This window comes from Dromaius novaehollandiae, chromosome 1 (assembly GCF_036370855.1).
Source record: "Dromaius novaehollandiae isolate bDroNov1 chromosome 1, bDroNov1.hap1, whole genome shotgun sequence".
Lineage (NCBI taxonomy): Eukaryota > Metazoa > Chordata > Aves > Casuariiformes > Dromaiidae > Dromaius > Dromaius novaehollandiae.
This window is the reverse complement of record NC_088098.1, coordinates 85,721,063-85,744,469: the sequence shown is the minus strand read 5'-3', so window position 1 is coordinate 85,744,469 and position 23,407 is coordinate 85,721,063. Positions and strand designations below refer to the sequence as shown.

Sequence of the window (23,407 nt, the reverse complement as noted above, 5' to 3'; positions counted from 1 at the left end):
CAGTGTGGAGGAAATAGCCACTCCAACTTATAGCCAGCATGATGTTCCATAGCAGTGCATGGTGGAACAGGGATTGAGTTGGAGAGGACCCACCACTGCCTTCTGCCTCTTCTGATTAAGTTACTGTAATTTCTTGGCCTCTGCTGAGCTCATGATCCATGAGGATACTGTAGGCTGCTGGGATGCATGGCTACAAACCACAGTCTAATGCTGATGTTGTTTACCTTTGAGTCGGTGTTTCTGTGTGTTTGTCTCTCTACCATGTATGCCAGGTACACGTATGGGAAACCAGTCCAAGGTAGTGTGAAGGCTGTGGTGTGCCGTAAAGATGTTCGGTATAATCGGAAATTTTCCAAAGCCAAGCACAATATTTGTAAGGATTACACAGGCCAGGTGAGCACATGGGACATGCACTCCTCCTGCAAAAGAGAGGAACAGGGCCAAAGAGAGAAAAATAGTGATGGAAGAAGTGGGATAGGCATCAGCTATAGAATCAGGGTTCTCTCAGCTCAGAGACAATTTACCAATATGTCCTTACCACCCCAGTGTAGCTGTCTTAGCCCAGTTCAGGGATTTTGCCAAGTTTTTGCACTCAGGTACTCAAAGACAGGAGCATCAGTAGGCAAGCTAACCTCTGGAGATTTACCTACAAAACAGATATTGTGACAGGGCAATACAAAAGACAGACACTGTCTATGTAACTGGCTTCCACTGAATGCTTTTTTTGCACCAGCTTTTCATCTGGTGTAAATACCTATGTGCTGATTCCTAGAAATTCTGGAGAGACAGAAATTACCTCTTGCTCCTAAGCATACAATTGTAGCTCAGCGCAAACTTTAGTCATTCATCTTTGGGGTTGAATAAATGCATCTGTATTTGTTTACATCTTTTTAAATAATCTAGCACACAGTTTAAAGATAAATGCTGCCCTATCAGAAGGAATCATGGTCTCAGGGAGAAATGATGACTCATTTCCGCTACTGACACATGAATGACAGTGTAAAGATGAGACACGTTTATAAAATAGCATCTCCTATTAGTGACTGCTCCACAGAAAAGATCTGTGTGTCATGCCAGTATAGGAGTTGCTTTTTCAACTCAGATGTCTTACTCCTCTACTTTTAGACTTCTGGGCTTTGGGTTTGATATGCATTGCAGAAGGGATTAGTGCATCCATGGTTGGTTAACAGATACAATTTCACATCCCCAGACGAACGAGGATGGCTGCTTTGCCACTGAGGTGAATAATAAGGTCTACCACCAGAAGCATGATGACAATTATGATTTCAATCTGGAAGCGGTGGCTTTTCTAAAAGAAAGTGGAACAGGTAGCAACAACTTTTTCCACACTTAGTGGAAAGACATTTTCTTTACCCTCATACATCATATCCTCCTTTGAGTTTTCTCCTGTAAGACTCCTTGGGGAGCCTAGTGGCTTCCCATCAAACCAGCAGAAATTTCTGCACTGGCTTCCAGGGGGGCAAGTGTTCAGTGTCCTTCTAGGGATCACCGTGGCAGCACAGACATTCTGATCTACTCTTCCATCAAGGTCTGACTCACATAGGCAACATGAGCTGTTCCAGTTACAGAGTGGGCTTTATCAATATGCTTGCTCTTTCACAATGTATCCTGACCAGTCCAGCTCTGACAGTCACCTTGCTTTGGCAGAGATGGACCAGAGCTGCTGTTTCTCCTCTTATAGCCACAGTAGAAATGTTCACAGAGATGGGCCAAGCCAGATTCTTTTGTTCTTAAACCATAATTTGGGAAAGTCCTTCAGAATGAGGAGATACTCAGAGCAACCGCAGAAAACCCAGGCCCTGGCTGTGCACCATTTAATAAATAGCACCTTGCCAGATTCATCTCCACATCCCAGACATGGAGACAAGGCTACTTGTCCAAAGCTACTGTTAGATAACCCCTCTTGTGAGGTTTCCCCTTTTCAAAAAATTTACAAGCCCTTCCTTGAAAGAAAATGTTTTCCAGCCCTTTGCTGAAAGCAGTGACACACATTCACTTAGCAAACAGTTGCAGTGGTTTCAGATGGGTATCACATGCAAAAACAGCAGGCCATAAGCTAAAGTGGCTGAAGCAAGGGAAAGTATTGCCTTTTAGTGACTTCACAGTGAGAACGGCAGGAGAACGGAAGTGGACAATTTTGAGTGAGAACATCTTCAACCAAGTCAGAGCATTTGGGAATTGTCTGGCAGAGATCTCCTGGTAGACTTCTGTCATTCTGGCAGTTCTGAAGGTAGGAGGCACTATTGCCAAATGTGTAGGCTAAACGGCTGTTACACAGAGAAGCCGCATCCCCTATGAGTGATAGGCCATCCTTACCTCAGTCCATCCAGTCCTGCTGCCTTTGATCAGACCCATGATTCTCATCTGTATACGCCATCTCCTCCTTTCTTTCCCAGGTGTAGAGTTTAACACCACTGAAAACTGTAAGGTGACTTTTGATATCACAGCTCTCAAGTTTTGGGGGACAAGCTATTACTATCAGCAAGGAGCTCCCTACTATGGAAATGTAAGTGAACAGGCAGAAACATGAGATGTCCAGCAACTGGGCCAAAGGGGATGGCAGGGACAGAAATACTAAGAAGTCTCCTTGTTCTGAGCTGCCCAAAGCTGCTGGCACAGTCCTCTGTCCCAGTCTCTCCTTTGATGTCTCTACTACAAAATAATCCAAAGGTGTGACCACAGAGTAGACACATGACTTTGCCAGATGGCATAGCTGCTGCATAAATGGGGAGGGGCTGGAGGAGTAAGGGCCACCCAGAGAGTCCTTTTGGAGAGAGAGGAACTGGAACTGCTATTGGGAGGTAGATTTTCAATTCTGAGGTCTCCAATTCTGTTTTCCACCTTGTTAAAGCTGGAACTCAAAAGTGCCAATGGGACCCCCCTGAAGAACAAGAAGGTGATTCTCACAGTGTCCTATGGTAACAGGAAGCAGACCAGGACCTACTTCACAGATGACAGTGGGATGTCCTCTTTCACCCTGGAGACTTCAGCATGGGACAACAGCAGTAAAGTTTTTCTACAGGTTAAGCCAACAATTACATTGGGTTTGACCAGCACTAGCTAGTACACCCCTCAGTCCCACAGTCTGTCATTGTCTCAGTACAGCCAGGGAGGCAAAGGCAAGGAGAAATAACAGATCTAAGAGAAGAGGAACAGCCCATGGCAGAGCTAGTATTCTGGCCCCTGGTGCCACACACTGTCCCTGAGCTGTCAAGAGACATCATGAAAGATGGGGTAGTGGACAGCGACTCCATGAAATTGGGACTGAGGTCTACTTACATAAGACCTTCTCTGAGGTGGATAAGATTCTATCAGGCTGGGCAGAGACAGAGAGCAGAGGAAGGACTCCCACTCTACATGGAATGGGAAGACAGGGAAGGAGCCAGGAGAAGAGCATCTGAAAATACACACGGAAAAGAAAAGATCAGCAAACAGTTTGCATTATATCATCATCATGGCATAAGAACTAGAAGTAGCCAGGGATATAAGAAACAGAAAACTTAGGAGAGAAAGAAGGAAGTCTAATAAGAAAACAGGTGCTGTAAGCCGGTCTGGAGCAAAGCAGGTCATCAAGACGGAAGGAGCAGAGTGGGACTTACTATAGATGCCACCTACAGGGAACTGACCAAGACAAGTTTTACCTCTGCTTTCCCATGTAACCACGAAAAAGGCTTGCTTTCCTGCTTTTAGGGGTAGATGCCTAATAACTACCTGTCCTATCTAAACTTCACTTCAAGTCAAGTGTGCACTTCAAGTCAAGCCTTGTATCTTTATCAAGGTACATACAATATTTTATATGATGGATCCTGATCTTGCTGCAATTCCACAAGATGCTGATATCATAGTCTCTGTGCAGATAGTTTATAAGTTAAAAATGAGCAGGGCTTTTGATCTTCAGTTGTCCCCTGCCACCCCTACCATGGATCAGGGAAAGTGTTGAGAGAAATATAGTGTCTGAGTGGAATAACACTGAACAGGGAAATATATTATCAGGGCAGAGCCCTGCTCAGACTTTCCCCATCTGCACTAGACAGAAGTAAAAGGTTCAGTGGTTTGATCCAGGGACTAATAAGCCACTCATTGCAAGCTGATGATGTGGCCTACTTTTGGGCTAGCAGCAGTGTTGCAGAAGTTCAGACTTTAAGCCCAAGCCATAGTGGTACACAGCTCCCTCCCACGTAGGTGCTAGTTATCCTAGAGCCTGCCAGGGCTGGGTGGACAATATTAGGCTCCACAGAAAGGGGCCGACTGAGCTTTGCCTATGCTGAAATAGGCACTTTACCCTGAGAGAGTTCAGAGTATGCTGTGCAGCCAGTTTCAGCTGATGGTTTTGGCCTTCGGAGAATGGTAAGATACCTTCAGATACTGAGTCACCTTTTCTGTACCACAGGCAAAGACCCATCCTGAGGACTTGAGTGGTCGAAATTTGAGGGTGTCTTATGGTACTGCATCCATCACACTGAAGGCTTTCTACTCCTCCAGCCACAGTTCTGTGAAGATCCAACCAGTGCAGGCAATGCTGCCCTGTGGGGATGTGCAGCAGGTCACTGTGCATTATCGCATCCTGGCCACAGAGCTGGGGGATGGGGCTGCCAAAGCAGAGTTCTATCACCTGGTGAGTGCAGGGTGGCACGAGCAACCAGGTCAGCTTTCTGACAGATCTGTGTCAGCATAGCGCCTTTTGCTAACAGAGACATAGAGTAGTGGCATTATCAACCCATCACTCTGTTTGTTCCCCTTCAGGTTTTGGCCAGAGGATCCCTTGTACATCATGGCCAAACAACTGTACTTCTTGATCTGTCATTGGGTAAGAACAGCTAAATGCCCAGGAGCAGATTAAAGATCCAGTAGGAAAGCCTTTGCAGCCTAAATGGGGAAGGAGTGAACAGAGATCTGAGACCAATAGAAAATAAGAGAGTTGGCTCAAAAATTCAAGAGGAAATGGCAAATGTGCCACCTTTTCTCTGTCTTTTATTTTCCCTATTATTTTTCTGATCAAATGATGGAACTGTCAGAGCTTATCTGCCAAGCAGGAATTATCAGAGACCTCCAAGAAAACACCCAGCATCTGTTTGGAAGACTCAGAAGGGAAGTCACTTTCTCCTCCAGGGAGAGGAGAAACACTGTCACGAAAACCCGTTGTAATATAAGGTCCCTGTTACTGAATAGCACTAAATCACAGTCTGGTCTAGCTGTGGCCTCCCCAGGAGCAAGACAAAACAGTTTTTATCCAAGTGACTGTGTAAAGTATTGCAGAGAATGAGCATGTTCCTGGCAAAATCCTTGGAGACAGACTTCCTTGCATCTCCCTATACTTCTATTTCTCCTTCTCTTCCCAGATCAGTATAGTGGGGCTTTCAATGTCACTCTGCCCATTGACATAATTTCACCCATGGCTGCCCTCTTTGTTTACACTGCCTTCCCTGCGGGTCAAGTGGCAGCTGACAGCTTCAGTCTGAAAGTCTCCAAGTGCTTCAGGAACCATGTAAGTAGTGCACAAAATCTAAGAGGTAGATGGGCTGGAGGGTAGCTCATTAACTGTAAATTGGCAATAAGTGTCCAGCAGAATCCAGTACCCACAGTCCCCCATCTCCTTCCATCCTGTCCTGAGTCCCTCCTTTTTGTGCTGTTTCAGGTGAAGCTTGGCTTCTCAGACACAGTGGCTCTCCCAGGATCAGCTGTCCATCTCCATTTACAGGCTGCACCAGGCTCCCTATGTAGCATCCGTGCTGTAGACCACAGCGTCCTTCTCCTGAGGCCAGCAGCTGAGCTATCCAGGGCTAGTGTGAGTCACTCCAGTGCTGAGCCCTGCTAGCATTACCTGTATGTTTTTTGAGAATCTAGTTGCAGGCACTGGATAAGCAGGCACACTGGATATGTTAACGAACATTTGCATGGGGCAGGACACGGCTTCATGAGAAAGAAATGAAGGCCATTATCAAACCTCAGCCCAAATTCTCAGTTTATATTGAGGGATCTAATAGAGTAACCCACCATTACCCCCAGTACGGCCCAAAGCCCATCCTTGTTAAACTTAGAGCACTTTGCCACAATGGCAACCAAATGGAAAGAGATTGCCATCCGCTAAACCAGTCCATCACAGTGCTCTGAAATAAAAGCTATGTTAGAAGAAATGCCCAATGTGGGATAGGCTCCGCATCTTTGTCTCAGCTCACGTGAACCAGCCAGTCTTTCCATTCACAGACTGAACAAGAAATGGAGCCTTGGCAGTGGAAGGCCATCTCTCCTCTAGACCTGTGATTGATTGGGTCTGAGGACCCTTGAAACGCCTCTTGGCACTGTCTTTTTGAATCCAGGATGTTCCCTCAGTCAGACGAGATGCTCTCCTAAGGACTCTTACAGGGAGGATCTCCTCTCAGTTTGCATTAAGCTCTCAGGTTAAATCTGTGAACTAGATGGGGCCGCAGCCAGGTACTTGTGCCCTAAAAGGCTTTGTGTTCATCTCTAGTGATATGCAGATGAAATTTGTGGAGGCTCTCCATGAAGCTCAAAAACCTTTAGAGGTGGGCTTTTGTTGCAGGCGGGATCTGAGCTGTGCTTCTGCAGTCACAGAGAATCTCTGGATAAAAATGTAAAACTTTCTCTCTCTCACCCTAACCTGTATTGTTTTCATTCTCTGCCTACAGGTGTACAGTATGTTCAGCTATCCTCAAGAGTACCCCAGTGTCATCACAGACTCTTACAGTGACTACTGTACCATCCACAAGAGTCCGGGAACCATCAATTCCCCTCAGACTACTCTTCCATCAGGAACAATGTCACCTTTCATGTACAACAGCTATTCTTACGCAGTTTCCCAACCAGACATTTATGAACTTCTGAGGGTAAATGTAATTTCTATAAACCTTGAAATATCAGAGGTGAACCCTTTTGTATCCCAGATCAGCTTCTGAGCCCTCTTGTACCCCAGAGCAGCTTCACAAATCATCTTTTTTGCAAACACTACCAACTTCAGGTTCTGAATTTGCTGAGCTTCTGAACTAAGAGATCTTTGACACACCATGCTCTCAGCTTGCTAAATTCCCATTGATCAGGCAGATCCCTAAAGCACAGCTCTCCACTTTTGCCAAACTCTAGACCCCAGACTTTCTAGGGGTTAGAGGGAGAGGAGGGTGTCAGCCTGAGCCAGAGAAAATTGGAGGCTGAAAAAGCAAAGCACCGGGGCTGGGGGGGCGGGGGAGGGGAAGATGAGAGAAAGGAAGGAAAAATTGGGGATGAGTAGGATGAGTAAAGAGGTCAAAGAGGGGTGAAATGAGAACAAGTCTATACCGGGGTGGGAAGCAAACTATGATACCACAGTAATGACTTTGTGTGTGTGCATGCATGTGTGAATAGTCGTCCCCACAACCCTGACTGTAGAGATTCACTTCTGATGTGTGGGGCCAGGATCTGGGCTCTGAGAGCAGAGTGATTCTGCATTCTCTCCCTGTGAAGCTCTTAAGTGAGTCAAAGGTGCAACAACATGCTGATATGCTGGGAGGCTGGGGCAGAGATAGACCCTCAGACGTGCTGCCCCCTCCACTGAGCTCTGCCTTCTTTTCTTCCCCTTCTTTCTGCCAGAATTCAGGTCTAACATTTTTAACCAGTCTTAAAATCAAGTCTCCGATTGAGTGCCGCACCCAGACCACTTTCTACTACGACTACATGTGTACATCTTGATTTATCCTCTGTTTCTTTGAAAATCATGGGTAACATACAGGCTGCACAAGGGCAGCTGCACATGCAATGTACTGAGGAACTAGGGATGGCTTCCAGCGAGGAGTGGGAGGTTACACAGGGGATGTGTACAGGAAGAGTGGAAAGGTCCTGGCAGTGTGAATGCATGGTGGGGTGAAGGGTTGGCTGCATAGGAAGAACCTACTTGGAAGCTTCTGCTGGCAGATAGGAAGATAATTTGGTCAAGGGGGAAAATGAGACAGCTGCCACAGAAAAGGAGGATCTGTTTGTAAGACTGGGAAAGGTTTTGCTGAAAACAAGAGAATCAGCCAATATTGGCAAGTGGGGGTATCTAGGCCCTTCTGCAGGGGCTGAAAGAGCAAGAAGCATCTGTGAGCAGGCTGAGTTCCTCCCGGAAAAGCACATGCATGTGGCTGGGATCCACATGCTCACCTGGGGTGTCTTGCTGTGGGAGACTAATGTTGAAGGAGGTTGACAGCCTCTTGAAGAGGACAGGGAACATGTGTGGGATCAAAGCAGGAGTGGGAGGGATGGGGAGTTGAGCTTTCCCCACCTGAACTCTATCCTAATCTCAGAGATACTCTGCGTCTGAATGAATACTTATATTCCCAATAGCTTATGACGAGCTGGCAAACTCAGACCACTTGGATACACAGACAGATGCTGCTATTGAAGGTGCTGAGTCAGAGCATGTTGAGCTGGGCAGCAAGGCAGGACCAGTACATACCTGGTTTCCAGAGACATTCATCTGGAGTCTGGTCGCCATCAAGTGAGTAATCATGTGTTGTGACCCCACATGTACCCCAACCTCCTGCCAGCCAGATCTGAGAGGGAGTGGGTAGGACCAGAGCCAGGGCATTGTTGCCTCTGTGCCCACAGAGACAAGGAAGGTCTGAAGAAATGGATAAGGACAATGGAGGGTTTGGTTCAGTTTCTGGCTCTGTTTGAGATTTTCCAAATGATCTTGGACAGCTCAAAATCACAGAATCCTGTAGGATGGAAGGGACCTCTGGAGGTATCTAGCTCAACATCCTGCACAAGGCAATTAGATCACACTGCTATAGTCAAATTCTGAATATCTCCAAGGATGGAGATTCCACAGACTATCTGGACACCTGTTCCAGTGTTGGACCATCTTCACCATAATTTTTTTTTCTTATATTGAGTCAGAATTTCCCATGTTCAGACTTGTTTCTGTTACCTCTTACCCTATCACTATGCACCTCCGAGAACAGTCGGACTCCATCATCTCTACAGCCTCCTATTAGGTAGCTTTAAACAGCAATAAGGTCTACCCTTAGCCTTCCCCTCTTACAGCTAAAAAACCCCAGTTCTTTCAGCCTCTCCTTGTACATCATATGCTCCAGCTCCCTGACCATCTCGGTAGCCCTTCACTGGACTCATTTCAATATGTCAGTGTCTTTCTTGTACTGAGGGACCAAAACAGGACATAGTTCTCCAGATGCAGTCCCACAAGGGAGAAACAGAAGGGAAAAATCACTTCCCTCAACCTGCTGGCTGCAATCTTCCTTATACTACCCAGAGGTAGATGCCTTCCCTGTTGCAAGGGCACACAGCTGATTCATACTCAACTTGTCATCCACCAGGACCCTTTTCCTGCAAAGTTGTTTTCTAGTCATTTGGTGCCCAGTCTGTATTGTTGCATGTTGTATCAGCCACCTCTGTCCCCCTCAATTAGGTATAGTCTGACAACTTGGTGGGGGTGCACTCTAACACTTCTTCCAAGTTATCAAGAAAGCTATTAAGCAGTATCAGCCCGATTATCAATCCCTGAGGGATGCCAGGTAAGCAGCCACCAACTGGACTTTGTTTCACTGAGCACCACCCTCTGAGTGTGACAGTCTAGTCAATTTTCTATCCTTCTCATCATCCACTTATCCAGTCCACATTTCACTAACTTGGCTACGAGGATACTATTGGAGACTGTGTCAAAGATCTTGCTATAGTCAAGGCATGCAACATCCACAGCTCTCCCCTTATTTACATAGCCAGTCATCCCAACTTTCTTCATTCTCCCATATGTCAATGTTCTTCATCTGTAAAATGGGATTTCTGCCTCTCCATTTTATCTGGCTGGATTGTGCATATTTCAGGGCATGGGCTGTCTTCTGTTGTGTGCATACAGATCAATAAGTGACTCTCATAATCACTGCCTAGCTGTGGTTGAGGGTTTGGGTGTCAGTGTGGTAGAAATGTGACACAATACTCTGTGGCTCAGGCTGGGTGTATAACATGGTTTCCTGGGGATCCAGTATGCCTGTGCAAAACAGGAATTTGAGATGTCCAGAAATAAATTTTGATTTGCAAGGGTCTCTCAGTCATTCCTTGCCCACCCACTTGCTATCTTTTCCATACTTCTGTCCCACTGCCTAAGAACCCTTCATACACATTCCCAACTCACACTCCTTCATTTTTCCATCTCCATTCCTCTGCTCGCAACTTCACCTTTGGCTCATCCTGGGAGAAGTAGCAGCACTACCATAAACGCTTGCATGGTTGAGAGCACAATGTTTCCGAACAAGACCAAGAAAATAATTTTTGTAGGAATACAGTTGCATCCAGTCACAGTTCATGCTTGGCAGTCCTGGGAAAACAGGCATGGGACTCTCTCATGCCCATTCTTCCTGGGTCATTTCTTTATATCCCTGCGCAGGTGAGTCCCTCTCTAACTCAAGAATATATCTGAAATATATCTGTAGTACTGCCTTTTCCCTCAGCCACCTTCACCTGACACCAGCTATTTGTGTAAGTATTTTATATTTCTGTAATTTCCTCTCCAAACCCCCTGACCCCAACAGCCCAACCAATATTAAAATATACCTCCTCTTAATATGGTAACCAAATGGGGCAACTGTAGGCCTGATCATTTTTTAAACAGAGTGAATACATAAAAGTTAAGGCTGTGATTCAAAATCAGCAACAGGAATCCTTTTTTTGGAAACCCTGTCACTTTAAAATGCATTTCTCTAGCCCTTCTCCTGTGAAACAACTCAAGAGAAATCTTCACAGGAATGGGGACAATCTTTTTCTCTCTGTTTTCTCCTCAGTGATTCAGGGTCTGCAGAGCTACCTGTCACAGTACCCGACACTATCACAGACTGGAAGGCCATGACTTTCTGCACCTCAGAGAGCCATGGGTTGGGAATCTCAGAGACCATCAGCCTGCGGAGCTTCAAGCCCTTCTTTGTGGAACTCACCTTGCCCTACTCTGTCTTCCGGGGAGAGTCATTTCCCCTCACAACCAAACTCTTCAGCTACCTGAAGCAGTGCATGGTGGTAAGTGGCTCCCTCCAGGATGGGTGTTGGGCAGAGGGGTGTATGGTATCATTACTTACTTCACTGATAGAGGCCCAGACAAGGGGATGTGCCCTCAGGAGCTGGATAAAAGACACCAAGGAAGCTCTTCACAAAAGCTCCATGCAGAGCCATCTCTCTTCAGGTTATCCTTCCCCATAGGCTCAACCATGCTGTGACACAACCCCACAGGCTTGTGAGGGCCATGGGCTATTGGTGGCCCACAGCTGTAGCAACAGTGCCATTGTCTTGCTTACTGTGGGGGTCTGGGCTTGACTGACCCCAGCTCCCTTTTGTTTCACTTCTAGCTCCAACTTAGCCTAATGGACTCTGGGGATTTTGAATTTGTGCACACAAATGTGAGGTTCACTGTTTGTCTGTGCCCTGATTCAGCAAAAGCATTTTTCTGGGATGTGAAGGCAACAAAACTAGGTAAGAGGGACAAAGGAGGGGTATGGTCTAAGACAGGAGTGGGAGCCAGTGGCAGAGCTTTTTGAGGAGTCCAGAGCTGGAGTGAAAGGGAAGGTGGCCTACTATGCAAAGTACGAATGAGTGGCCTTGGGCTGAGCAAACTGAAATGTTGGTGCAGGTGTGCAATCTGGTCTTTTTATGTTTTGTTCTTTAGGGGAGGTGAATTTCACTGTCACTGCTGAGGTGATTGAGCAGGAAGATGTTTGCACTGAGAGTACAGCTTTTGTGCCAGAGACTGGAGGGAAGGACACAGTGGTTAAACATCTGCTGGTGAAGGTCAGAGTCTGCTCCAGGTTCCTGGAAGGATCAGTACTTTCTCAGACTCAAAGCAACCCAATGGATTGGCTCTTAGAGAGTTCACCAGTAGGGTAAATACATTTCTCAGGGAGGCCAGTAGAGCAGCGATTCTGCAAGTGAGGTCAAACAGGGGCATGTGCTGAGGGCAGCAGCTCAGGACATGCTCTGTGAGTCAGAGCTATCAGAATTGCTTGCTATCAGGGCCTTGGGTGTGGTGTCAGTATAAAAACTTAGAAGCCTGCTTCCCAGCAAAAATTTACCAGTAAAGCACTGGTAATTTGTCCTGCTGTCCATGTGAGGCCCTTTGTAGGACGTTCTGACAAAGGTGATGGGGTGTCTGGCTGACATCTCATTTTACTGCTCTCCCTTATGAGCTGACTAGCCTTATTCCCACCAGGCAGAAGGGCTGTTGGAAGAAAAGACGCACACATCCCTTCTGTGCCCGAAAGGTAGGTGCGGGTACCCAGGAGACAGGGGTAACTGGGCCTGTGCATGTGCATGGATCAAGAAGACCAAACAGAAGCAGCGTCGTCTTTGAACATCTCCAGCACCACCTGGAGGGGCATGGAGAGGAAAAAATTGGGGATTTTGAAGCATTCTCAGGAAGTTTTTGAGGAGGCAAAGCCATTCAACTCTCCCCAGTATCACAACCTCCTGGCAGCACCAAGCCACTGGGTAACCACATTATAGAGTCACACATCTGTGGATGGCCTGATCACTGTGTCATCCTATCATTTGAATTCTGACTTCAGTTCCATGACCAGGTGATCTCAACCTTGTTTATGCTATCCCCAGAGAATGTCTGTGGGTCTGCCATCTCCCTCCTGCCTGTTGTTGTACTGATGCTTTTGCAATTTGCAGGAACTTCTGTTTCAGAGACAATCACCTTCACTATACCAGAGAACACAGTCCTTGGGTCAGTGAGAGCCCACATCTCTTTCTTAGGTGAGCTCTAGGGCATCTTGGAAATTAAGATTTTTCCCTGCAGGAGGTTTTTCTTCTGTTGCCACCACCATATCTGCTGTAGTAAAGCAAGTAACAAAAAGAAATGTATACAGTGAAGTGTAATGCAGGGCCCCCAGATCTTCCAGGAAAGCCTCCCATTCTGGCCTCTCTTATACAAGTGATGGTGGGCCAGGTGGACCTGTAACTTCACCCAGCCAAGGGCAAGATAGGAGGAGTATAGTGTTCCTACGAGCCTGCTCCTTTGACCACTTATTTCTACACTGTCACAGGTCTGCTGACATTAGTGTCTCCCCAGTGTGAGCAGAGGTGAATGAACCCCATGTTAGTGGGTTATTTGGAGAATCAGTGAGCACAGAAGTTTTTTGTATGCAGAAATATGTAAAGCTCTCTAAGCTGTGGTTCTGTCCCACAGGAGACATTTTGGGAACAGCACTGGACAACATAGATGAGCTCCTCCAAATGTCCAGTGGCTGTGGAGAGCAGAACATGGTTCATTTTGCTCCCAATGTCTTCATCACACGATACCTTGAAGAGACAGGACAACTGACTCCAGAAATCAAACAGAAAGCAATTGGCTATCTAGAAAGTGGTAAGCTGATTTCTGTTCATGTTGGGCTATTAAATGGTGATGTTCACTAAACTTGGTTGTTTGATGGAGAGCTCAGCAGAGACCTTGGTGCCGAGCAGGTTTTATCCAGTGTCACTTGCCTGACATCTTGGGAATTACAGTGGTGTAATCAGGCTCCTGTGTCTCAGCTAAACAAAGGGTAAAAGATACCCCTCTGAAAGTCCTTTGTTGAGTTCCCCAGAGACAATGCTCTCCATAACTATCACCATAATTATTGGAGGGAGAGGCTGTCACCTTTAGAATGTGGCAGACACAGAACATCTTCCCTGTCTCCTGCCTCTTTCCACAGGATATCAGCAGCAACTCTTATATAAGCACACAGATGGCTCATACAGTGCCTTTGGGGAAGGAAGTGAGCCAGGGAACACATGGTAAGCAGACATCTCCAGAAACAGTTGAAGGGCAACAACTGAATCTGGTCATGCTCAAGCTGGCCTGGATTTTGGCAACTGGGAAACCTGAGCGAGTCTGGAGATGTGAAGTTATTTCAAACAGAAACCACTTCTAAGACATTTCAGAAGCGAACCACACCAGTGAACTGATTTGGGGTACCCCTGTTTGAGTGTGTGCTTGGGCACCCCAACTGAGAGTCTGTTTCTGAAGACTTAGCTTCAAGGCTTTATTCTTCCCAAGATTTCCAGGGTGCATTGTTCCCAGAGAGGTGTGTGAGAGGGGTTGAGTGAGCAACCTTTATGGTTATCAAATATCAGCCCTTCTAGCTTTACATCACACATGGGCATCCTGTTGGGACTGACAGAGACCTGTGGGAAGCACTGAACTCTCAGTGAATGTTCTCTCTCTCAAATATTCCCTTGCTGCACATGGAAAAATCTGAGCTTGAGCTACAGACTTCAAGAGCATCTATCTCATGGCTATTGCTTCCAGTTCATCCCATTTCAAAAGGCCTTGGCCTGCTGGTATTTCTGCAGGGATGTGGTAGCAGAAGATACAAAGACTTCTGCCTCTCTCTAGAGATGAGCATCAGTGACTGGTTCAGTCTGTTTTTCTTCTCTCTTCCTTGGCTCTAGGCTGACTGCTTTTGTCCTCAAGACCTTCAGCCAAGCCCAGGACTTCATCCACATAGATGAGCAAAATATAAAGGATGCTGCCAGTGCCCTGATAAAAAGTCAGACTCCTTCTGGCTGCTTCAAGAGTGTGGGGAAGCTCTTCAACAATGGCCTAATGGTATGATATGCCTTGGCTGCTCATTAGGCACTTCAGAGCTGCTTCAGTGTCTGGCCCAATTTGGGTGCCAAGAACAAACCCAATCTCACTGCAGAAGGAAGGCCCTGAAGGGCCCAAGGTCTCCCTTGGATGATTCTCAGGGCTGTGCTTAGTCATGGTGGGGCTTCTTCAGGTTGTGGATGACAGAGGTTTGCATTTGATGATACCCATATGGGAACTGCACCAGTGCACTCAAATCCAAACACACTCCCTAAAACCAAAAAGGTTTTCGAGCTCTCCATTATTTCTTGGTAAACTGCTTTAGTTTCCTTCCCTACTACTGAGCTGCCTTTTCTTCCTTCACTCTGAGCTGCCACTATATAGAGAATGAACGAGATTGATGGCAGCCACTCATGAGATTCGCCTTTACAAGAGTGTGCCGTATACACTGAGAAACAACACTTGTACATGCACAGACACACACAGAATACCAACAAAGCAGAGCCACCAGCAGTTCACTGCACAGGCAGGTGTCTTCAGAGAAACTCCTCCAAGTGTAGAGAATGGTATTTTTTACTTTCCCTCACAAAAGCTATACTTTTCTTTGCTCCTCCACACCTTGCCACTGTCCCAGCCCTCAAGTGAGATGTAATGTGGTACTTGGGCTGTCGGAGCATCACTTTCCTCTGGTGCTAAAATCTGCTACTGAAAATCCTTTGCAAGGAGCAAGGAAAAGGAAATGTGCTTAGTGTCCAATGGAGGGAGGGAATCAGCTACACAAACGAGCTTGGGGTCCTGTAATTGAGAAGTGCTCTGGCAGTGGTAGCAGCCAGAGTAGTGGCAGTGCATGAGCAGATACCAACCCTGACACTTCCCTAGCAGAAGAGAAGGATCAGCACTGTTGTCTATCCAGACTTGGAACTGACTTGGAAAGCAGAAGGCACTGGAAAACCTCTCTCTCTCTTTCCTCATGGCAGCCCTCCTCTTCTCTGTTTTGTGATGACTGCAGGGTGCAGTGGAGGAAGGACTGGGGCTGAGCTCTGCAATCATCACAGCTCTCATACACTCAGGGATGCCACGCTCTGTGAGTATCAACAGCAGGAACATGCTGTATGCACAGCCTCTTGGCAGCCAGGTACATTCAAGGTCTGCCTATGTTCACATACATAGGAGGGCATTACCATTTTTTTCCATGTGTGTCTTGTCCCTGTTCCCACCTTCTCTGCACATATCAAAGCTGCAGTTCCTGCCCAAGACACCTTGCCAGCTACTGGTGTTCTTTCATTCGTATTATAGGACCCAGTTTTGCGGAAAGCTCTTAAATGTATAAAGGACTTGGTCAATGCGGATACTGGCAGTTCCAACCTCTACAGCCTGGCACTAGCTGCAAATGCCTTTGCAGTAGCAGGTGATAAGGCACTGATGCAGAAAATCCTCAAAAGATTGGATAAGGCAGCCATAAAATCAGGTACCAGAGTCTGTGAGGGGAGAGTGAGGGGCACTAACAGAACTGTGTGGAGAGCCCAGGGCTAGACCACCATGGGATTGCGGGGCAGGAGTGGGGAACACTCTCAGAGCTGTGTGGGAAGCCCAAAGCTTGGATATTTTCTGTTTGCTAAGGCTATATCCATAATGTGAGACAGACTTGCTCTATGGACGACCTCACAGTCCTGGTCTCCCAGTCATCCAAACCAGGGGAGCTGCAAGGATATTCTAGAGCTCCTTCCCAGCCTGCAGCTGCTTCTTCTTCTTTCTTTTTTTTTTTTTTTTTTTAATTAGCAAAAGCAGGGTGTGGAGGATAAGGAGGAAGATATGCATCTGTATCTTGTCCCAGTGTACTTGTTCACTCAGTATCTAAGCACAGGGGCTGAGGAGGACTCCAGGGTCTTTAGATACAGCTACATACTCCGTAAATCTTCCCACTCTACTCCTAGATCACCAAATGTTCTGGAGTCAGCAGTCCAAAAAGGAAGGGGAGTCCCTATACTGGTATCGGGCGCCATCTGTTGATGTGGAATTGACATCTAGTATCCTCATGGCTCACCTTTCGAAGTCACGTTTGTCTTCAGATGACATCAGAAAAGCATCCCAGATTGTGTCTTGGGTCACCAAGCAGCAGAACCCCTATGGAGGCTTTGCTTCAACTCAGGTAATCCATCAACAGCAGAGAACCTGCTGTCAGCTGGAGCTTGTGAGAGCAACAGGTTCTAGCACCACCTGTAGGAAAAAAAAAAAAAAAAAAGAGGGGGGTGCTCCTAGGGGTTGAAAGGGTGAATCCTAAGACTTGCATTCTTCTGAGCTAGTTCTATGCTAAGAGTCCAAGGAGAATTTTCACCCCCACTTTGAGCTGTAGTACAAGGGAGGGAAAGGCTAAGGACTAGGCATGCACAGGAATCAGGTACCCTATTTCGTTCAATGTCTGTCTTTTCCCTCAGGACACGGTGGTTGCCCTAGAAGCCCTAGCCCTGTATGCAACCAAGACCTTTAGCAAGGAGGGCCCTGATCTTCAAGCTTCTCTCTCCTCTGAGGGCTTCAGCCAAAAAATCCAGGTAGACAACACCAATCGGCTCCTGCTACAGACAGTGGAGCTGGCAGCCATTCCCAGAGAGTACAATGTGCGTGTGCAGGGCCATGGGTGCCTCTTCCTGCAGGTAAGCCCAGCCAGGGAAGCAAGATCTGCCTGGGGAAAAGCCCTGCAAAGCCAGGGAAACTCTCACTCTGCTGTTTAGCCAGGACTGAAACCAGACTGTAGTGACTTGCAGAAACCTAGGGCCTCAGGGCTGGTAGGAGTAGCTGAATTCAATGGAAAAGGAACAGCAGTTTCCCATATGAAGTTTTGGATTGTCTCCACCTAGACAGCTGTACCTCTCCTCTAAGAACCCATCTGACAACCACCAGGAACAGTGCAGTAGCACAACCTCTGCTTCCACCACATCATTTTCTCTTATGCCAGTGCAAGACAGCAAACAGCAGCCAAACCCTAAGCAAGGATATTTGGCAGCAAAAAGCTGCCACGCTCTGCCAACTAGCTTCTTTCTGTCTCTCCTCATAGGCCATTCTGAGGTACCACATCCCTCCACAGAGAAGCGACTTCACCTTTGCCGTGTCTGTGCAGACAGAGTGTACCTTGCCCAATGCCACCCAGTTTCCTGTCACTGTCCGTGCTCGGTAGGAGACACTCAACTGTCCTTTTCTTCCCCTGTGCTGAGAGGCTTCTGGCTTGCACCAGCCTCTAGATGGCCAGGATTCCCCTTCCCTCATGAGGTCTGAGTGCTAAGATTTTCTTGTTCTTTTAACTATGCTCTCCTCAGCTGGATGGGAAGTACTAGGCCCTGGAGGGATGATTTAGGCTGTAGTCCTTTCTCTTCATTGCATCAGTCATCACAATTTCTCCCAAGGCCAGTGGGTTTTACCCCCTTACACAATGAGGCCTCAAAACACTAGTGTTGTGAAGGTCTTGTGGGGCTGACTGCAGACCTCATTCCAAAGTCTTCCCTTCTGTGCGCCTGGCTGGTTGTCACACCATCCTCCTCTGCTTGACCTCTGCCTGATTTGGGCCAGAACTGCCAAAATAACAGGAAGAGGATATGATATTCCCAGCCCTGCCTAGAGAAGGAAACTCCAGAAACCTTCCAAGGAATTTGTTCTCCTTGGCTCAGCACAGTTGAGAGAGATCAAAGGAAACATAAGAATTTATTACAGTACAGAAACAAGTAAGCTTACAGGAGGAGCACTGGAAGGAAAGGCAGATCCCTCCACCTGAGTGGCAAAGATGGGCTGGAGTGTCTGTGGAGATCATGGCTCCGAAAGTAATATTAGTTCTGTTCCCTGGGTTCCTGCTGTAGCTATACAGGAAACCGTGTGTCCACCAACATGGTCCTGATCCAAGTGGAGCTGCTGTCTGGATACAGCCCCATGGCAGGTTCACTGGAAGAGGTGAGACAGTGAGTTTGTGTCCAGCTGGGGTGGGAATGGTGACAGATGTCCATGACGCAGGATTGTAAGCAATCATGTGGGATTGTAAGCATGATCGTGAATGTTCCTGTGGGCAGGTAAATACAGTTCTCTTCTCAAGAGATCTTTACACTTGGTGTCTCTTCCAGTCCACAAGGAGATCTTCACTTTGCCTTTCTCCACCCAAAGCATTTCTTTGGCCCTGTGAAAATTTTGTCCATGCTCTCACAAGGACAAATCCCCCTAAATAGTTCTGCTTCCTGATAGAATCTTCCTGACAGGATGTGGCTTTTTTGTTTTGTTTATCTATTTTCAGCTAAAGAAAATGCCTTTAGTGAAGAAAGTTGAAAGCGAAGCTGACCGAGTTATTCTCTATCTGGATGAAGTGAGTGGAATTTAGCCTAATGTAATCATTAAGAGGGCTGTGAGTTGGCAGATATTTTTTAGGCTACTCATGTATTTTGTTTCCATGGGTGTTTTAAGTAGCGAGTGCTATTGTTGCCTGCCTGCAAGCCACCTAAACGTAGCAGGAAGTATTCAAGATTGCTCATGCAGTTTGACAGAATTACTCAAAATTAAACCAGATGGTTTTGTGAGCAGCAATGCTCACTCCACAGCCTCATTAGTCGACAGATTAGCAGCCACTCCAGCTTTTCACTAGCCACACTCATAGCTAAACAATACCAGAAACAAGAGCTGTCATGAATTTGAAAACCTCTGAATTTCCAAGGAGCACTTCTACATTTCTCTGGGATGTGACTTTTTATCCCCACTTTTGTACCAGCTGAGCTAAGCTAGCCTCATAGTGAACTGGTTATTTTAGCCTGGCAGCATTAGACTTGCAGAAGGGCTTTTTGTTATATCTACCATACAGAGCAGAAAGGCAGTGTGGAGAAAGATTTCAGCTTAGACTGCCAGGTAGCACAAAATTGAACCCACTGGGCAGCAGCTCATGTAACTACCGCCATCCAGCAGATGTTCATCCATGCCTTGCATTTGTCTAACCTAACAGGTTGTATGAGATTACAGAATAAGAGCTGGTCTAATGTGACTACATAGGAACAAGCAGCAACTGAGGCCTGATGCAGAAAAAGAAGCCCTGCATGAAGGAGTTCAGAGCAGAAATGAATGGGAATGCGTGATGTGTTGGGAATACTAGTACTACATTTAGATACTTAATGCTCATTGACTTCATGGATTTGATACCTCTCATGAACTAAGTTAAATCTGGTGCCTCCAAGTGGGGTATGACCACAGAGTTTGAGGTGAAAGGTATCTCTGAGACAGACTGAAAGGCAGAACAGCTCTGTCACAGTGGTGAGACCTCCACAGATGTCTGTGTGAAAGCAGGTTGAAGGGATTGTCTTACAAGACTTTGGTTCTGGCTGTAATCTTTGCATCTCTTGGCTTTAGCTGACTCGGCAGCCTCAGGTCTACACCTTGCTGGTGAGGCAGAACACACAGGTGAAGGATCTTAAGCCTGCTAATATCAAGGTCTATGATTACTATATGCCAGGTGAGCTCAGATGCTGGACTTCAGAAATCTCAAAAATGTAACTCTGGAAGGAACTTTCTGAAATTGGCATGTCCAAGGCAATACTATCTCCGACGTGTTCATCTAACCTCCCCTTAAAAACTCTCTAGTGATGGACTTACCTTCTTGGGCTTCAAAATGGTGGATCCTTCTTCCTCTTGCCCCCCAAACTTGCAAGCTTGAAGCTGGCATGTGGCTCCACTTAGTGTCTAACTCTTCCAACAAGAGGGGAGCCAGGAGTTCAGAGCTGTGCTTTTGGTCATTCATTTTGTGGGAGGCAGAAAAGTGAGAGGATAGCTTAGAATAATGACAGTGACAATAATTTGGCCTGTGTTATCTGGGGTCCCTAATGGGAGGAAAAGCTAAAAATGTGTCAGGAATTGTTATTTCTTCAGAAAGTGAGGGATCCCATAACAGTGCTGGTTGGGACTTACGGCTTCAAAAGGTCGCAGACTATATGACTCAGTTGAATCCAGGCTAACTGCAGCGCGGAAACTTTGACACGTATAAGTGACTTCAGTTGTCACAGTGGCAGAAGTCATGGCTTGTAAACTGAGGGCACACCTCTCCTAGAAGCACAGGCACAATGCTGGGTTGCTGTAGTGATTTTTTTGGCGATTGTATCTCACTGGCATTCTTTCTCTTCTCTTACAGAAGAAACTACAGTGACGAGCTACAATGCCCCTTGCAAGTAAGGTGAGGGCCCAGCACATCTTTTGCCATCACGGGCATGGTCCTGAAGATGATGGAGATGGAGGGAGATGCAGGCTAGGGTCCTTGGTCCAGAAACTTGCCACATGGCAGGTTGAGGGTGTGAAGTGATTAGCACAGCTAAGAGTGAGTTCTTGTATCCCAGTGGTTAAAACAAGGGAAAGAGAGAACTGCACTGGAAGGTTTGAGGTGCCCAGCTCATGACAGAGTTGGAGGTATGCTACAGAAAACAAAGGCTGCCTCTCCCAAGTCATACCACCAATCCTGCCATTGTGGATTGAATATACTTTTCTCAAGCCAATACAGTTCCTATACCTGTCACTTCCACTGCAATTCTAGAGCCTTCCAGTCCTGTGTATGCAATACTCCATGTTCACCTTCATTGCAGGGCCTGACTCCTTTTCATTGCTAGGCCTTTTGGAGTCCCAGCATGGCTTCTGGTCCTTGCCAGGAACTGAGCACCTGTCCCATTCTGTTTCCAGGCTGGGCAAAGTCAAAGCTTGAATTCTGAGTGCCTGGTCTTGTCCTAAACTCTGATACACCCATATTCTTCCTTGTCCACAGTCTATGAGCTGCAGAAAAAAACCCTCCTTCATGAGGCATCTCATGTCTCTCAGATGAAAGACAGAGTTGGGGGCACCCTGTGACTGTGGATAATAAGCATGTATGCAACACTGATGCCTTCAGTAGGATATGCACAGCCCTGCTCTAGAACACCTGCCACAAGCCCCACTATCTTAGTGGAGATTCTGCTTTAGACTTTATACATGGGGCTGAAACATGTGCTAAGGGGCCAGTTAGAGAGAACCCTATCCTTGATGGCTTGGCAGTTGTATCTGGTCATGAGGCATAAAAAGTTCCTGGTGGCTAGTTTTAATACTTCAGGAACACAAACCTTTGTCCTTTTTTGTCTTTACAGGATCAGGGACAGACTCATCCTCTGCAGCCTTTATCCTTCAGTCCTTTGTCATCTCTGCTCCAGCCACCATGTGGAGATGAGGAGCGAAGAGAGAAAATGCTTGAAATTGCCTCCTAAACAGTTACTTTCTTAAAGGCTCAGACTGTGTCTGGCATCTTATTAAAAGTCAGGAGACTAGGATTGTCTGGTTGAATGATTATTCAGGCTTAGTTTTTTTCTCCAAAACCAGGAAAATCATGTTTAAGAGCACCCGGGAAAAATAACTCCCTCAGTTCTATTGTGTGTGCATATACAAGAGTAAAGCTCTGCCCTTCCAATAGTGGACTTGCACAGGAGGAGGTGGAGCACACACCAAGGTAGATTTGGTACTGGGAGAAGGTGGTCCTCACACCAGCCTGAGCTGAGGCAAGGGAATCCTGGGATATGGTCAACAGCTCCTTTGGCCAACAACTGCATTTAGAGATACCTATCAAGTGCAATTGGCAAGGAGCTATTGCTGAGAAGGGGTGAAGAGTTACAGTCTCAATAGCATTGTATTACTATTTGAAGACAGCTTCAAAGCATGGTTGAAGGCAAGGGAGCTTGCAGAAAGGGTGCAGGAGACGCATCTATCACAGCATGTTCAATTGCACCTTGTTCCCCAAAGCTGCAGAGATCCTACTGCAGGGAGTGCTAGGAGAAACCATGAGAAGTGTGAGGGAAAGCACTAAAGGAGCTTTGAGGTTTGTATATTAGTAGTAGTAGAAATGGTATCCTCATGGGCAGAGTCTGTAGTTCATCAGCAACTGGCACAATGACAGCACAGTCAGGGGTGATGCTTATTTTAATTCTTCTCAGGCATATCCCAAATATGTAACCCTCCCCTCCACCCCCAGGCCTCCACAGTGCAGGCACAGCTGCTAGACTGTGATGATCCCTAAGTCCATCCACTGAGGACAAGACCACATGCGCTCAGCTTTAATGTGGGCAGTATCCCAGCTGGGGTATCCCCTTCCATTCGGTGCCCAACCTGAAACATTGGGCAAAGGCAGGAGTCACTGGGTGGCAATTTCTCTCCTGTTCTTTATCACAGCTGTGGGAACTTGGGCTCCCCTTTCTGAGGAGCCGTGTGGGACTGTGGAGAACACAAGCTAAGACAAACAAGGAGGGCATAACTCATCCCCTCCCATGGCTATCACCAGGCTGTGAAGCAAGCCTTGTCTCGGCTGGTAGTGGGGCTGGGTTTCTAGGGAGGTACCCAGGCAGCACTCTGTCTGAGAGATGTGACAGGACACAGCATTTGCTGTGTCAAGATTCTGTTTTATCCTTTCAGAGGGGACTTCTCCAGACTTGTCCTGGCTTCAGGCTAGTACTAACAGGCCACCCCCTTTCTGACAGCTGGGCATGTCACCCCACAAGACAAAACATTACATCTTCCCAGGTGCAGCTTGCTCCTTTGGCTCCCTGAATCACCTGTCTCCTACCCTGCAATGAATGTACTGTTCTGAGCTGCCCAAAGCTGCTGGCACAGTCCTCTGTCCCAGTCTCTCCTTTGATGTCTCTACTACAAAATAATCCAAAGGTGTGACCACAGAGTAGACACATGACTTTGCCAGATGGCATAGCTGCTGCATAAATGGGGAGGGGCTGGAGGAGTAAGGGCCACCCAGAGAGTCCTTTTGGAGAGAGAGGAACTGGAACTGCTATTGGGAGGTAGATTTTCAATTCTGAGGTCTCCAATTCTGTTTTC

The 23,407-nt window shown here is 46.9% G+C and overlaps 1 protein-coding gene across 6 annotated transcripts in view; it reads left to right on the top strand.

Moving 5' to 3' along the window:
- Positions 1–21,843, top strand: part of LOC112992430 (alpha-2-macroglobulin-like protein 1) — a 28,454-nt gene extending 6,611 nt beyond the window's left edge. For 3 of the 6 annotated variants that reach the window (XM_026115498.2, XM_026115497.2, XM_026115503.2), the window contains 29 exons: positions 273–393; positions 1,211–1,328; positions 2,418–2,527; positions 2,873–3,043; positions 4,412–4,636; positions 4,765–4,828; positions 5,361–5,506; positions 5,657–5,806; positions 6,669–6,866; positions 7,603–7,690; positions 8,335–8,488; positions 10,788–11,016; positions 11,343–11,466; positions 11,660–11,781; positions 12,200–12,251; positions 12,664–12,747; positions 13,181–13,357; positions 13,686–13,767; positions 14,425–14,581; positions 15,570–15,644; positions 15,857–16,028; positions 16,495–16,709; positions 16,996–17,211; positions 17,613–17,728; positions 18,406–18,496; positions 18,831–18,899; positions 19,928–20,030; positions 20,703–20,744; positions 21,679–21,843. In XM_026115498.2, coding sequence (XP_025971283.2) covers positions 273–393; positions 1,211–1,328; positions 2,418–2,527; positions 2,873–3,043; positions 4,412–4,636; positions 4,765–4,828; positions 5,361–5,506; positions 5,657–5,806; positions 6,669–6,866; positions 7,603–7,690; positions 8,335–8,488; positions 10,788–11,016; positions 11,343–11,466; positions 11,660–11,781; positions 12,200–12,251; positions 12,664–12,747; positions 13,181–13,357; positions 13,686–13,767; positions 14,425–14,581; positions 15,570–15,644; positions 15,857–16,028; positions 16,495–16,709; positions 16,996–17,211; positions 17,613–17,728; positions 18,406–18,496; positions 18,831–18,899; positions 19,928–20,030; positions 20,703–20,743 — 3,670 coding nt within the window. In that variant the 3' untranslated portion in view covers position 20,744; positions 21,679–21,843. Of the gene's footprint in view, positions 1–272; positions 394–1,210; positions 1,329–2,417; positions 2,528–2,872; positions 3,044–4,411; positions 4,637–4,764; positions 4,829–5,360; positions 5,507–5,656; positions 5,807–6,668; positions 6,867–7,602; positions 7,691–8,334; positions 8,489–10,787; positions 11,017–11,342; positions 11,467–11,659; positions 11,782–12,199; positions 12,252–12,663; positions 12,748–13,180; positions 13,358–13,685; positions 13,768–14,424; positions 14,582–15,569; positions 15,645–15,856; positions 16,029–16,494; positions 16,710–16,995; positions 17,212–17,612; positions 17,729–18,405; positions 18,497–18,830; positions 18,900–19,927; positions 20,031–20,702; positions 20,745–21,678 lie in introns of those variants that run through there. The other 3 variants (XM_026115500.2, XM_026115502.2, XM_026115501.2) reach the window with 3 other exon arrangements.
- The last annotated feature ends 1,564 nt before the right edge of the window (positions 21,844–23,407 follow it).